This window comes from Camelus ferus, chromosome 26 (genome assembly GCF_009834535.1).
Source record: "Camelus ferus isolate YT-003-E chromosome 26, BCGSAC_Cfer_1.0, whole genome shotgun sequence".
NCBI classification, from domain to species: Eukaryota; Metazoa; Chordata; class Mammalia; order Artiodactyla; family Camelidae; genus Camelus; species Camelus ferus.
The window spans coordinates 11,749,024-11,766,168 of NC_045721.1; the positions used below are offsets into that span (position 1 = coordinate 11,749,024).

Consider the following 17,145-nt stretch of genomic DNA (forward strand, 5'->3'; position numbering starts at 1 on the left):
CTGTATATGGAAAACAATTGGATCAACCAAAAAGGTAAAGAAAACATAATCTTTTGACCCATCCATGCAGATGACATTACATGTACAGACTTAGAGAACAAACAGAAGGAGCCATCAAACACTACTGGGATACCATCCCTGGATTCAGAGAGGTTTCTATTTTTATTGAGAGATGCTATTTTATATCAATTTATGAATATTCTTAATACCAGAATCAGGCAGAAGTTCCTGTTTCTTTAGTGTACCCCTTCAAACAGTCTGCATTTGGTCGCTGTCATATGAGCCTTAGAACATTTGAATTGCACACTGACTGTATTTATGTTTTATTATATTTCAAACGTCTGCCTCTAGCATACCTGACACCCTCTTGGAACTCAGAGCAGCCCTAGGCTGCCAGAGGAAATACCAGCAGGCTTTCACCAAGCAGAGCAGATCACTCCCCTGCCACTCAGCCTCCTAGGCCCCCCTCCTGCACACACACCAGGCCACCTCCCGCCAGACCAGCTTCATAACTGACCCTCACCAGCCCAAAAGACCTCGGTGCTTTTGCCTGTGGTGTTCATCACCATTAATTTCCTGACATTCGAAAGGACCTTGCTTTTCTTTTCAAGGTTAGAACAACAACTCTCTCATTAAACCTTATCTAGAAATAATCAGATCAAAAACCAGAGAGGCGTTGCAGTTAAAACAAAACAAAACAAAACCCCAAACCACTCCACATACGTTAAATGCTAGAACGAGAGAGACTGAAATCATTGCCATGACAGTGATGAACTTTATCCAGCTGATGAAATCACTCATTATCCGAATTAATAACTGTGTCTATATATTTAATTGTTTTCCTTTTCAGACGTCGTCCTCACCCTCCCCCCTTCCCGCCTCACCTGCCAGCCGTCTGTCTCGGGTGTTTTTCCAAATGACATCCAGGGCTCTGGCCGTGGAGTCTCGGATGTGATCACTGAAAGACCTCCGGAGAGGGGCTCTCAGGGGCCGCGCCATCACGTGGACCTCAGGGTCCCCCATCCGCTGCAGCCACAGAGGACTTCAGCGCCGCCCTGGCGCGGCGACCATGCCGCGGGGCTGCTCCTGCAGAGGTCCCTCCCCGGCTGCGGGCTGTCGCCGTGCCAGGCGGCCAGGCTGCGTGCGCGCCGGGCCCGGGGGCGAGCGAGCCGCGCGCGAGCCCCGCACCCTCAGGAACCCGGCATTGCGGCTCGGCTCGCGCTGCGGCCCGGGGAGCGCCGACTGCAGGCGGCCGCCTGGCCCGCCGCCAAGCCCGCGCGGCTGCCACATCTGGAAAGGCTTACAAATGAGCCAACGACACCCTCGCGCAGCTCTCGATCTGCCTTCGTGGCTGTCTAGATGATTCTAGCTTCCTGTGTAATCCAATAACCTGACTTGGTACAGCATGGCTGTTGGTCTACTCAATAACTTGTCCCCCTACCCTGGCAAGCCAGGCACCCTTGCATTTTGGAAGGAAGGGCCAGGCAGGAGGCTGAAAAGGGAGGGAGGGAGGGAGACAAGGGGTGGCAGGTAGGGTTCTCTTCCACTTTCAAGGTTAATTCTCACTTACATTTGAATTTGATTAACTCATTTGCGTTTTATTGACTCCTGATTGTAGATTAGGCTGTTTATGGGACAGAAAGTTCAGCCTTTGGCTGTGGTTGTGGGAAGGAGATATGGCTGTAATGAGCAATCTTCAGATCAGTCTAGATTCCGTCTAGGAAACAGACACCTGAGTTTTAAAGGAAACATTAAACAGCTCCTCATATTTCCCCTCTAACTATGCTTACATCTACTTATATTCAGTGGTTTAATCAGATAATTCTAGGTTTTGCCCCTAACTAAGGTTCGAATGTCCCCTGGTTTTGTGAATCTTTTAGTTCCAAGTAAGCCAACTTCATCATTATAATTGCACATCAAAATCTCTGCCCAAAAGATTTTTTTTAAGTGCCAAGTGTCATTAAATCAGAATATGGGCCAACTGCTTCTTTTACAAGGTATGTTTCTGAGCTTCTAAAATGCCAAATAAATCTATTTCTTTGCCAAATAATTTGACTGATTTTCTGCCTTTCAGTGCATTAATAATCCTCTCTTTTCTCACTGTCCCCTAAATCCAATCTTAAAACTTTCAAGGTTTGGCATGGAAGCTTAATATTGGCATCAGATAGTACCTAAGGGCTAGTTCATAACCTTTGTGAAATTATATAATGCTGTAAAAGCACTTCATACATAGTAAGGCACCATGCAAATGCTATTCATTAATTATTTTCATAATAATTTTAAACATGAAATCATTTTCAACCCACACTGATCCCATGTCTGAATTTCTACAGCATGCATCCTCCTTCCCATCAACTTTGAAAACTGAATTATACAAAGGATGATAATTAAATTACTGCAGCTGTGCTCACGAGTTGTAACTAACACTAGTACCACTGCTTACTAGTAACCCATGTATTGTTCCCAGATTGTTCACACTCATGAGTCTCTCCAACCGAGAATGTACTCCTTGGTAGATATTTACTTCTTTGCCTTATCATTGGGTTGGGCATTGATCAGGAGGTAGTAAGTACCGACTGCTGCAGTACGTAGACCTCTGTACCTGTGGGAGACAATTCCAAGTGAATAGCCTCGATAAAAATCACAAAAATATTTGATCTCTAATACCCAGTTCTATTTTAAAATGAAGTACCCAAAGTCTCTCTGTATGTGTGTATGTGTGTGTCTCTGTCTGTGTGTGTTTCTGCTTTAAAGAGTCTGGGCACCTTGAAGCAGGTTGACTCATTTCCTGGTCAAGCTGAACAGGACAGGTCTATGTGGACCCCTTTGCAGAGGAGCAGCATGAAGCAACCATAGCATGAGTAGTGAGCCACACACTGTTCTAGGCATGGGGACACTGAGGATGAATGACATCAGCTCTGTCTTTGAAAAGGAGAAATCACGTTGACCACAAACAATTTCAAAATAGTGTGATGTATTCTATCATAGAAGAATATGCAAAGGAGCACAAAGGAGGAAAAGGGAGCCTGGATTCCTAACTCCTCTTAGGCACTGACCTCAGCTAAATTTTTAGAACCATAGGACAAAGTCAATGACATACAATCATTTCCAGCATGGATATCAACAACCAATTATCTGAGTCATGCCGAGTGACTGACTATAACAACCCAAAGCTTTCCTTTACCCAAACACAAAAAGGAAGGGGAAGCAATAAAGGGGAAATAGCATTTACTGAGTACCTATGATGCACCACAAACTCTTCTAGCATTGGCTATAGACTCATGTATAGACCACTACCAATGTGATTATCTTCTCTTTAGAGACAAGGAAGCTGAAGCACAGAGAGAAAAGGATTGAGAAAGGTCAAATAGTAATTGGCAGATACAAAGTTCATACCCAGAGCTGTCTGCATCCAGAGCTAATTAACCTCCCAATAGCAACTGGCCAGAAATAAGTCATAGAGAAGAGCTATCTAGGCTCAGGTGATAATAAGCTCTGGGCCAAAGCTCCATAATCGCAGTCAAATAACCACCACTGGACCCACAGTGCGAAAGAAGCCTGAGTTTCAGATGGGTTTTAGGTGATCCCAGCTATGGAAACGGAAGGGCAACAAGTCAAGAGAGCCAAGACCAAGTCAGTGCATACTGTTTAATGATGGAGCATCCAGGTCTGATCTCCAAAGTGTTCCAGGATGACCCTCCTCCTCCTCTGCAGCACTCTCGTTCCAGGACAATACTCCTAATACTTAGCTTCTTGGAAAAGTCTACTTATCCTAAGTACAGATTCCATTAGGTAGAATAATCCACAAACCCAAAATCTCTAAAAGGTTTTTATATTTAAAAAGGAAATTTACCAACATAAATGTAACTTTTATTGACAGATTATTGGAGAAGAGGAACACAACTAAATGGTTTCAAGCAAGGTGACCCTTCATTACTGATCTTCCCAGAGCCCAGAGTAGGGCTGGCAACTTGGCCCCTCAATTCTGAAAACTCATTAAATCCAAATTTCATCACAAGGCTTTTCAAGTCCTTATGAATGAATCTTGGCCACAAATCACAGATATGGTGTAAAAAACCTTCTAATATATAGTCAACCTTAAATTATTTTTATTTTTCATGGTCTGCATTTATTGGCCATTAGAAATATTCCACACAGAAAGTGTGCTTTTCAGAATCCACTGCTTACAGAATAATTCCTTAAGTTTTATCTCCACGAATTTGAGATGATCCAAGTCTCCTGTCACTGTGAGAGGGGAGGACAGTATGTGATAATTAGTGTTGGTCTCAGCTTGGCAGATGGGAGAAGTGGGAATATGAAAAGTCACTTGGTGTTTTTCAAGATCCCACTGGGAATTATAAGAGCAATGAGAACAGTGACATTATGCTCTGATTGCTTCTCAGCTCCTTTTTGTGATAAAGGGCTAGTTTCAGCCATGGGTGGAGCTGCTCTCTGACCTAGGAAAGCTTTGCAAACTCTTCCCGATCCCTGGAGAGCAGAGATTCTTGTCAGTATATTAAGCTGGAAAGTCTGGCTTAAGTATCTTCCTGGTATTTTCCATCTAAGAAAACTATTCCACTTTAGTAATGTATTACAGATTTTAATCTAATTTTGTCTGATTTATAAATTTCATCTTCTTACTATGAACAACATTTTTAATTTTATAGTGTTTCTAGGTTCCCTGTGCTTTGATCTAATGGCAGGGACAACTTCTTTCCCAAGCCTGTGGAACATAAATCCACTTTGGTCTTATGGACACTCTTGTTTGCTGCTTCAACTCATTTATGCCTTCTTTGGAGCAATTAGAATATTTAGGACTACCCAAAGTGTTGGTAGGTTCTTTCAGAATAATGTGAATAATGATGGGAAATGTAACATTTATTAAGAGTCACTGCCACACAGGGATCTGGGTCTTTGGTACAGGAAGGAAATTATTAAAACTCCATTTGGTTAAGCCCTGTAAGTGATCCAGCCCCTGCAACAGGACAGAAGGTTTAGTGAATGACAGTGTCTACCCTGGCATCATAGGTCTGTCTCAAGGGCTATAACTCCACAAAAGGAGTTCTCTTCCATTATATAGGTATCCAAGAGCCTGAGAGAAGAATTCATAGTATGAAGGTTCTGAAACTCTGAGAAATGTGTAAATGTTCCTGTATACTCCAGTGAGTAACACCTAACATGTAGATTACATGCTGCCAATGACCGTTTCGTTTTGCATTTTGTTTATTTAATATGACCATCTTGGTACATTTGCTCTGGTGTAAGTGGCAATTTTATTTCTTAGTTTGTTTCTGCATTTGGAATGCTAAAGGTTACACTGAATTTGGTTGAGAATCTCTCTTGTGGTAAACTCTGTTAAACGTTTTCAAAGGGTTCCAGCCAAAGTTGTGTACACTAACTACCAGGTATCTATTGATACTTGATAGACCAATAGACCATGATGACGATTTTCTCCAAATCAGTGATCTCTGACCTGGGGGCAGACAAGATTCTCCTTGGAAGGCAGGAAGAAAGTCTTAGAATCTATAGCTATGTATGTAGTTCTTTAAATATTTCTATTTTTGCCAAATATATAAAGTATGCAAGTATAGTGATTTATGATCTAATTTATAAATAAACATATACATTAGAGTTCTATGCTCAGAAAGTTTTACTGATGGGAGTTAGCGATCAAAAAAGTTCAGAGGCTGTTTCTCTGCAACTACTGATATAAACCAAAATCACACTGTCTTTCAGATACTCTTTCGGATTAAAATCAACTTGTGGGGGCATATTGTTGCATAGATGCATAAAAGGAAAGGGTGTAATAGAACATGAAGTAAATATAAGGAAAGAGAGAAAGACTTCCTTTTCTTCCTGACTGATGCAACAATATCTTATTTCCTTTTCAATTACTGAATCTCATTACTACCTATGCTTTCTGAAACAGAGTTCACCTGGGCTGAGAAAAGTTACCTTGCTCATGAGAAAGGAAACTGCCATAGACTGAATGTTGTGTCCCCACCTCTCCCAATTCATATGTTGAAACTTAATCCCCAATGTGATGGTATTAGGGGTGTTAGGCAGTAGAGCTTTTAGAGGGGTCATGAGGGTGGAGCCCTTATGAATGGGATTAGTGCCCTTATAAAGAGACTTCAGAGAGCTCCCTTGTCCCTTCTGCCATGCAAGGGCTCAGCAAGAAGACAGTGAATGATGTGAAAGAAAGATAAGAACCAGGAAAACTTTACCAGACACTGAACCTGCCTGCAGCTCGATCTTGGACTTCTTAGCCTCTAGACTGTAAGAAATAAATTTCTGTTGTTTATCAGCCACTAAGTCTATGGTATTAAAGCAGCCAAAGCAGACTAAGACAAAGAAAAGCTTTACTTCAGTCTTTCCCCTTGACAGCTTTGCAGTCTTGGGACGGCATTTTCACAATTGCTTGAGGGGACTGACTAGATGCTGAGTGTGGCCCAGTGGGGGAGATGGTGGTGGTGGATGTCAGATTCATATAGGGTGGGGCCAGCTCTCCTACTGAAGTGGAACAAATAGGTCAAATGATTCTGCTGGGATAGATAGTCTCATTCCACTTCTAAACAATACCTCAACAGAATCTTAACTATTAGTAAAATAGTTGGCCATTTTAATATTTTCCTCAAGCTATTTCCCAGTTGCTTTGAATATGTTTCTTTAGAAATATTTATTTATTTTGGTTTACTCCCTTTTCAAATTTTTTTTCTTTTTTCTATAGCTGACTCATTTTCTATACTGGAATTTTTGGCAGAGACAGGAAACAAAAGCTATTAGAGAATGAGAAGAGGGAGTAGTGATGCTCCTAGAATTTTTTTTAATGTAATGATTTCAAGTTTTCTTCTATGTTATGATTTCAGAAGGTTAAAATATTTTTAATTTCTACAGAAAATCAACAAGGATAACTCACCAATGCTAACGCTAAAGAAATAATACTTCTGTAACTTATATTTCCTTAGAAAAGAACAGGCTGTCTAATGGTAAAATGAATTTTAGATACAGTAAAAACTTTAGAAGGAAATTATTCCCTTTTACTTACTCTTCATTTTCTTTTAATTTTTAATTCTTTCTTATATCCTGTTAGTTTCCTATTCTTTATTCTTCACAGTGTAAAGTTCTAGTATATTAGTAATTAAAGGAGTCCAGCATTATGACATAGAATTACAGTGTTGTAATTTCTCCGCTTACTCAGATTTACACTATAGTATTAACAACCTGAATTGCTTTTAAATTGTATTTACTTCAATTCATACTAGCTATCTTAGGTTTATTTATATTGAGATTGGGACAAAAAAAAATTACCTCTTTGCAGATGGGGTAATACCACTGATTAATTTTAAAAGATTTACTATTCTTAGTGAAAATTATAATCACTCTCTGAGGCCTGTTGGAATCTGGACTCATCCCATTTTTCCAATCTTCTCCCCTTCCAAACACAAACTCAGTGTTCCAGCTGGCTGGGCTGCACCATTGCATCACCCTGCCTCGTGCATTCCACTAGCCTAACTTTGCCAACACGATTTGCCTTGCCTAGAAATGTCTCAGATCTTCCTTTCCAGTTTTTCACAGCTTTCACTTCCCCCAGATCCTCTCTGGATCACTCCAGCCTAGGTGACCTCTCTCACCTAAATGTCTAGAGTGTCTTGACCATTTTGCCACTTAGCTGCTGTTACTTACCTTGCCCAGCATGCTGGAAGCATTTTCAAGGGATGTGTCCTCAGGGTCTAGAATAAGGAAATCCTGAGCCAACTAAACAGAAGAGGCAGGAAAAGCAGCACATATCAACATCATTTGTTCCCAGTCCTTTCCCCGTTTATCCCTGGCCCTTGGCTCTCTAGTGGAGGGAAGAGAGAGAAAGTGAGTAAAGATGGCTGGACTTGGATTAACCTAGAGTAGGGATAATAGGTTCCACTGAGGGGAAGTAAAGACTGTAGATTTACTAAAGAATTATAATATTTATATCAGTTGTCACCAATATATGGTAGTGATTTGTCAGTGTCACATGGGCTGTATCTAGGATTCCAAAATTGCAAATTAGGTATGTTTGTTTATATTATTCCTCATTTCTCTCTCTGAACATCTCCAATACTGAGCTCGCTTCCTTATCCCTAAGTCATCCAAGTCCTTCCTCCATCTGACTGTCCAGAGTCACCACTGCACAATGGACTCATTCACCTCCAAATATCCCCCATCTCACAGAAGTTGAAAATCCTATTGTCGGGGGCTTGACAATACTCGCTGGGCTATTCCAAAATGAGGGTTAGTCCCAGGAGAGGAGGGGGAAGGTGTAGGGCTGTAAAGGAATTTATATCTAAAACAAGAACTTGGTCCAAATAAACATCTCCTTATTGAACGTGAGTGGTGGGACAACCAAGACTCCCAGCTCCTTAATGCAAAGTCTTTGCTCTTTTTATCTCCTCCTATCATGTCTGCATTTGGAATTATTTCCACTGCTTTAAAATGTTGTTTTTATTTGATTGGGCAATGAGTTGGCTGGCTCATGGCAGATATGTGAAACTGTATGACACAACAGGGCATCTCTGATTACTTTGCTTGCTCAATCAACTTTTCACGTGTGTATATGTTCTCTCATCTTGACCATAAGCTCTCGGAGGGTAGTGTCTCAAAGAGTTTTATAAGCCCAGCACACTATTTGGTAAAAATAGATATTCAGAAATATTCCTGGTTATATTTACAATAAAATACGACCTTTCCCTAACCATTCAGTGTCATGATCATTTTACTTAAGCCTTAGGATTTTGTTATGCAGTACAAACTTTGAAACCTATACTGAAATTTACATGCATGTGGAGGAAGACTAAATTGGAAAGTTTCATTGACATTAACCAATGATCCTTAAACTTTAGTGTGGATAAGAATTCCCTAGATAGTACATTACATTTAAGATTCTTGGGTCTAAGAGATTCTGATTCAGGAGTCCTAGAGGAATCCAGGAATCTGCATTTTAAAACAAATATTCTAGAACATTCTGAGGCACATTTTAACAAACCTTGCATTAAAAGAGTACACTTTTATTTTCAATTGAAATGCCATTTTTCTTTCAATCAAAAATTATTAAATGTTCTTTATGTGTGAGACATTTAAAGATAAGTCAGACATGAATTTTATTATATAATATGAAAAATAAGCTTTAATCATCATAATAAAGGGCACAAAGGGATAAAAACTTTATGAGAACTTCAAATATAGTATTGAGAGTTCCCAGAAAAAGGGCTGATTTTAGAGTAGTGGAAATCTTGGAAGCCTTCAAAGAGGAGGAGTATCTGGCAATCTGGAGGCAGCATAAAAGGAAGTTTTAGGAAAAGGTAACAGAATTAGCAAAGACACTGAAGTAGAAAAGAGCAGGATGTGAAGAGTGTGAGCAGTCCTGTGATGGAGTCCTGGGGGTGGCTGGAGATGAGGTGGGGAACTTGGCTGAGTAAATAGGGCTAGAGATTGTGCAGACATATCTTTATTTGGATGAGACTCCTAAAAGAAAGTATAAGGACAGACAAGGACAGAAAAGCCAAACATCATTGCCATGTAACTTACTTAAGGCTTAGGAAGGGATTTAGTGAGATAAAGATTCAATCATAAACAATATTTCTTAATTATACTAAATATGATGTTAATGAATTCTATGATATGAATATGTAATCTTACTTCTATGTGCTCTATGATATTAATGCCTATTATTTGAGGCAAACAAAATAAAATTCACAAATTGGAAGATTAAGACCAATGTTAAATACACTAAAATAAAAATCAAAGTGCTGTCTAATGTATTTCTGAAATATAATCCCATAGAATTGACCAGCACTTTGATTTTTATTTTTTTTCCATCCCTATCACTTACATAGTTAAACACTTAAAGAAATATAAACCAGGCTAAATTTTAGAGAATCACAAAAACATTATGGGGTGTTCCTTTGTGCTCCTTCCTCTTAAAAACAAAACAAAACAAAACAAAACCTGAAATGCCTAAGAGTTAAATAATTTCACTAAAGAAAACAAAAAGGAGGTAAGCTGAAGTCATGGGAAATTGTAGAGAAAGAGCAAGAGGCTGGAAACCTACCACAGATGGAGCAAAGACTTTCCAGATGTGGAATTCTTCCTATAGAGTTGTGCTGTCTCATTTAAGTTCTACGGGGGGAAGAATGCATCTATGGCTTCCTTCTAACTTCTATCTGTAATCTAACTAAACCCCCTCTGCTGAAATTTTGTATTTTGTTTCCTCCAGGAAAAAGTCTTGCTATCTGTGATCGGCAGTTATTTTTTAAAAACTAGCTTCCATTCCAGATGGGAGCACTTTCAGAACGCCTGAAGGTATTTGTCTGTCTGTCAGAATATCTCCATTTGAAAAGACATCTCTAACATCTCTCTGTCACAGTCCCTTTGTCCACATCACAGAAAGTCCAGGGTAGTTATTGCATGTGAGGATGATGGAGTCACTGCTCTGTTTATGCTCTGCTGTCAGGGACCATCTGGGAGAATGGCTCCTGATTAGCTGCAGAGTGATGAGTGCCAACTCAGAGTCAGGGTCACTAGTTAGACTGAGAAGACTTGTTTTGTTTTTTTTTTCAAGGCCCCCAAATTTGGTGATTAAAATATTACTGAACAATGAAAGTTTCACAATATAATAAATAAGCCAGCTTCCCAATTTACTTTCACAAAATAAGAAAAGCCTTACGTCCTTGCGGTCACCTGGCTGAGCTTTGTTTTGCACAGATGAAAGCTACTGTTTTCATAATTGCATCAGGAATGCAGTCCTTGGTGGTCTTTGGGAAAAAAGTCATGGAAATGCCCCCACAACCCACAAACGCATGTGATTTTTTTAAATAAAAAAATACCAAGTCATAAAATACAAGTTAAATCTAGTAGAATTCAATTTTTTTCCTTTTAAAGGTATTTTATTTTTTAAAATGTATCAACTATCTCACTCCCTAAGTGTTTGTTTATATTCCTCCCTCTTCCAGTTTTACACTCTTAGCTCTTATTATTTAATATCTTACTGACTATACTTAGAGGAATGAGGAAATGTGAATACAGTCTAAGGAAAATATGAAATTGCTGAGGGAACAGGAACTGACTCAAACAAATTACAATGCAAATTAAAAACCGAGTGGCATGGTCAGGATGAAGTTAAGTGATCTTAAAAGGAGACAGTTTATTTGGTCAAGGGGAAAATAATCAATCCACAAGTCTCATAAATACGAGATATGATGGTACTGATGTGGCTGAGTAGGGCTGAAAGAGGTGTGATGTCTTCTATGGGCTGCTAGGTAATTATAGTTCTGTAGCCTAAAAAGGCAGTATAACTGTAAAAAAATACAATTTTATTGAACATCCACTATATATGTACTTCTTGCGAGGTCTTTTAGAATAAAACAAACCAAACAGCAGACCAATATGCCATGGTTCCTCATTGTGGCTGCTTATAACATATTTTGGAAGCTACATATACTATATACATATACATACATATATATATATATACACACACACACATATACATATATATATACACACACACACATGTATGAAGCAGAAAATAATGCAAGACGTCAGGTAAAATTAAGTGATAGACTATTTTTGATATTAATTGTATTCAATAGAAGTTTGGAGAAGGATGGCTAATCATCTGAGCGGAAGGAACTCATTCTTGTTAGGTCCATCTAAAAGCCTGAGATGTGAGGATATGGAGTTACCCTGCAGATGTGGGGTGGGGACCTCCTGAGAGTTGTAAGCTGACACCTTGGGAGTCATCTGGGATAGAAGCGGCTACTTTTTCCATCTCTTTCTCTAGTTTGCATTGTCTCTAACTTTTCTTTTTTTTTCTTGGCTCATTTGCCCCACTATCCTGCTACTCTTTGCAGAATGGTTTCCTCTGTGACTCTACCTAACAGCTAATGTGAACTTTCAGCCAAAGCATCTGTTACAAGTTGATTGAGTCTCTGGCTCATAATTTGAATGAAAGGGAGTGGGAAGGAGAAGGATGAGGAGGAGGAAGAGGAGAAGGATGAGGAGGAGGAAGAGGAGGAGGAGAGAAAGAGATTGTCCACTGGTTACTCAATGTATTCTCTGGCCTTGAGTCACATGTGCCCCTCACCCCACCTGCCTGACCCCAGTCCAACTGACTCTGGCCATGGGTTAGGATGGAGAGTGGCGGTGGTCACAGTGCACACAAGCTGCTCCTTTCAAGGGTGGAATATAAGATGAGCAATGAAATCTGTCTGATTTAAACAAATAGCTCATCAAAGAGTGGAGCAATTGAGGAGGCTTTGCACAAAAAGTGGCACTAAATGAGTCCTTGAAGAAAGTGTGTGATTTGGAGAAAAAAATAAGGAGTATTTGGGGGACAGTAAACTTTAGGAGCAAAGGCATAAAGACAGCAATATGTAGATCATATAAACTATATGAATTGTTGCAGTTTTACTAATTTTGGTCATATTTTTATTGGTGTGTATTAAAGATAAGGTAGAGGAAGCGTCTCTTCTGAGACTGCATTGAAGATACACAATAAATAACAGCTGTTGATAATATATTTAGTAGTAGTATTTTCCTTTTGAAAACTGGAAGAAATTTCGAACGGGAGAAATGAAATAATCACAATCAGTGGCTAAGAGCAGTTACTTTTGCCTAAAGAAGAAAGGATGAAAGCTAACAAAAGTGGTGTGTGTAATAGATTTTATGATCAATGAGTTTAAAAATTTTTTACATTAAAAATGTATTAGATAGCTCCTTTAATTGTGGTATATCCAAACAATGCAATATAATTCAGCACTAAAAAGAAACATGCTATCAAGTCATGAAAAGACATGGAGGAACCTTAAATGCATATTTGTAAGTGAAAGAAGCCAACCCAAAAAGCCTATATGCTGTACCATTAAAGCATCACACAGAGTAGTTTCCCTCCCTAAATATCCTCTGTGCGCCATTGATTCATGCCTCCCTTCCCCAATCCCTGACAACCTCTGATCTTTTTACCTTGTCCACAGTTTTGCCTTTAAAAGAATGTCATATAATTTGAACCGTACTTTCCACTCAGTTTTTCTGTGAATCTAAAACTGCTCTAAAAAATAAAGTCTATTAATTTAATACCCCCCTTTTATCTGCACAGCACAGTGCCAAGTGCTTTTTAAAAGGATGCTTACAAGACTGTTGGAAGGCAAGGCTGAGATGAAACTCTCAATGGACAATGACAAGCCACATATGATTAAGAATGAAAATGACAGGTATAGACTATATATGCTGTAGATGTATCATTTCAAAAACTATGAACTTAATATGAGCAGGAGTTGTCACAGAAGACTTCCTGGTGAAGGTGGAACCCAAATAAGACCTTGGGGAATGGGGGAGTTAATTTCTGGAAGGGAAGCAGGAAGAACAAAGGTCAAGTTATGCAGAAGCAAATTCAGGAGCAAATGAGGTTGCTACCATGGTTACAGCGGAAGGTGCCTGTTAGGGGAGGATGGGAGATAAGGTTGGAAAGGAAGGGTAAGGTCTGATTAAGGAAAAATTTGTTCATCAGCCTGAGGAGTCTTGGCACTTAACCACTACGTACAGCATAGTGGTTAAGAGCATGCACTCTAGCCTGTGTTGCTTGCTCTGAATCTTGCCTTGGCCATAGCGTGACTTTGGTTATTTTAGGAAACCTTTCTGAGTCTCAGGTTCGTCATCTCCATAACGTGGAAAAAATTACACCCTCCTTATATGGTTGCTAGAGGATTAAATGAGTTCATATCTATAAAGTGCTTAGAAGAGTGCAGGCACAGAGTAAATGTTTGATATTATTATCCACTCAACCATTCATTTGACAAACATTAAGTCCAAAACCCTCTAAAAGGCTGGCACTACACAGGTGCAGGGAAAATGTCCTCCTTTCAGGAAATCACAGCACAGCAGGGAAAACATTTGGATAAATATACAGAAGACCACAGACTTAAAAAGGTAAATAAAGAAGTGATGAACTGTACCATTGTCCTCCATTTATGTTTCCTTAAATCCATAGAAAAGAATGATTAAACATTTATTTTAAGAAGCTTATCACCAGGAACTAACATAGTGTTGCAGGTCAATTATACTTTAAAAACCAACCAACCAACCAACTCATAGAAAAAGAGATCAAGTTTGTGTTACCAAAGGCAGGGATGGAGGTGGGGCTAAGGGGGAGGGGGAATTGGATGGAGGTGGTCAAAGGGTGCAAACTTCCAGTTATAAAGTAAATAAGTATTAGGGATATAATGTACAATATGATTAGCATAATTAACACTCCTGTATGTTATATATCAAAGCTGTTACGAGAATAAATCCTCATCACCAGAAAACATTTATTTCTATTTATTTTATATCTTTGAGATGATAGATATTCACAGAACTTATCATGGTAATCATTTCATGATGTATTTAAGGCAAATCATTATTCTGTAAAACCTTAAACTTATATAGTGTTGTATGTCAATTCTATCTCAATAAAACTGGAAGAAAAAAAAGAAGCAGTTTATAACATTAGCAGTTGGGAGTCACTGGAATGTGCTTCCTGGGGAAGCTCAATGGTTAGAAAATTTTAAAAACAAAAAGAAAAACCTCAATTTGGTGGTCAAGTGAGGGTTTTTGATGACCATTTTGCTTAAACATCACTTGTAGAATTTTGTAAGATTATTTCTACCTGATAATAGTATCAAGACAAAGTAGCTACTTAAACCCATGATCCACTTTCCTGAAATGGCCAGATTATTCTGGACAGACTGCACACAATATGGGCACCAGCCCTTTCTCGGGCATTGGATGATTTGTTATGGTTGCTAATAACTGTCTTGGATTCCCTGCTTAGATAAACCGTATCTCAAAATCATATTTTAATTTTAAAACAGAAATATATATGGGTCCATTTGAAAGAGATATTGATCGCAAACTTTTGCTTATAGAAACACAAATTAAAGTCTTTCAAACCAATGGAGGGTCAATAAGAGAAGAAAAGTACAGTCACATCAGCAGAATTTCATACCTAATATTTCAAACCTAGAATTTCAAACCTAACATTTCATACTCAGACAGGTCAAAGTAATACCTTGTTATATGTACCTTTCCAAAGTAAAATCACCTCTCTAAAGAAATGAGAATTAATGTACAACTATCTTGTGGGTATGTATTTGTGTAAATATTCAAGCTATTAATAAAAGTAACTGAATTGCAAACTATGCATGGAGAACTCTATAAAGGTAAATATTTGGAGGCACCTAAGAAATGATCAGATATGATTTTCAAACTAAATGAAAGTTCTATTGCTTTTTAAATATAACTGACAAAAAGAAGCCCTTCCATAAATCAGGGAGACTGAAAATGGCAAATGAATTTTTCTACTGATAAAAGGTCAATGTCAATTAAAACATGGAAGTGAAAAACTGCCTCATTAGCCTGTATTGGCAGTTCATCACCTCCTGTTCAATGCTGATAGCCATTCTTTTGAGAGATAAAGTGGGGGAGCAAAATGTGCACAGACTTTTTGGAGGAAGAAATCTGAAGCCTGTCAAATACCATGAAAAGCTAGTCACTGATAGGCTGGAGATTAACTGTCTGCATGAGTTATTTGATACGTCAAATGAATGGATTGATTTAAAAGTATTTCTTGAACATCTATTCTGTGCTAGATATTACACTGAGTGAGGGGATGACAAAGATGAAATGTGGAGTTTATGCCTTCAAGGAGCTCACAGCCTGATATGGAAGATAATTCATGAACAGAAATATGTCACAGGAATCACTACATCACCTGTGGACAACCACCCCAAGTGCAGAAGGTAACATTTAAATTGCAACTTGTTAAAAGAAAAATTATCATGTGCTTGCAATATAAGTGAGAAGAAAAGGAAATACGTTTAATTGGTTCTGGCGATACAGTGGATTTGTTTTAGCTACTTAGTAATAAATGAAACACCAGTAGAACATTAAGAAACAGATTAAGAAAATTATCTGTATTGAAAAATACCCTATGAATCCAAGATCTTTGGCAGTTAAGAATAGCTTACTTATATTTTTCATGAATTCCTTGATACCTGAAAGCTAATGTGTTTCCTCTCAACAGCCCAGTCAACCACAGCCAACTTTTCATGGATTAGTTTACATTAGGTTTCAGAAAAACTGAGAGGTTATGTGTGGGCATACCCTAAATTCCTTTCGCATAAAAAAGCAGGCTAGCAGAGACCATAATACTAAGAAAAGTGAAATAAGTGAGTATTTATAAGCCATTAGGAAAAAATAATGAAATTCATTTTCTAAGAATAAAAGGGAATAAAGAATTTGGAATGTTGGCCAAAGGCCAGCCTGGCCTGATAAAGACAATTTTCAGACCCTGCCCAACTCTGTAAAACAGCTGAGGGCCTTTGCAGTTACAGAAAGTGCCTCACCAGAAAGTGCTTCACCTACAACAGAATGCTCAGATCTTACATTTGGCTTTGGGAGTATTGTGCGTATAAAATGTTTGTTGATTTTTAAAAAATATCTCATTTATTCATTCATTTACTGATCATAAAGCAACTACTTTAATGCCAGGCGTTGGAAACACAGAGCTGAATGAAACAAAATTCCATCTTTCAGGGTGCTTACAGTCTAGTGAGTGAGACGGCACTAAAATCAATCTGATCTGTACTAAAACAGAGACATAAAATAGGGCAGTCTATCAAAGAAGAACTCTGAAATAGAGCAGTCCTAGTTTTGCTTTTTCAACAAATCCCTTCGGATCTGTCAATATTGGAACATGACTTAGAGTGGAATAGATCGCACCAGTAATTAATTCTCTGAATCAAAGAAATGATCGGACTGGAAAAAGTCTTTGCATTTCAATTTTTTTTTTTTTTTTTTGGTCATATGCATTTCCCTTCTCAGTGGTCAAAAGCAGCCAAGAAAATTAATACCAAAAGGCACCAAGTCTGGGCTTTGTTATTTAGTATGTTTACAAGGAGCTTGGAATGAAATTATGAAAACCCCGTTTTTTCCCTCACACATGCGTCACAAAGAAGTGTTTGATTTCTATATTCTGCCTTACTAGCCACAACACAAAGTTTGGGGAGACTATGAATCTGTTATATGCTTCTGAAAGCTATCTTTCACAAATGTTTCAGGCTATAATTATTCATT

General features: G+C 38.6%; 1 protein-coding gene across 6 annotated transcripts in view; it reads right to left on the reverse strand.

The window, feature by feature from the left end:
- DLC1 (DLC1 Rho GTPase activating protein) overlaps positions 1 to 17,145 on the reverse strand; it is a 344,822-nt gene that overhangs the window by 157,329 nt on the left and 170,348 nt on the right. Inside the window, exon 1 of one of the 6 annotated variants that reach the window (XM_032468644.1) lies at positions 885 to 1,181. The exons of the other annotated variants lie outside the window; for them this stretch is intronic. Within the exon in view, the coding sequence (XP_032324535.1) occupies positions 885 to 1,023 (139 nt within the window). The 5' untranslated portion in view covers positions 1,024 to 1,181. Of the gene's footprint in view, positions 1 to 884; positions 1,182 to 17,145 lie in introns of those variants that run through there. 6 annotated transcript variants of the gene reach the window in all.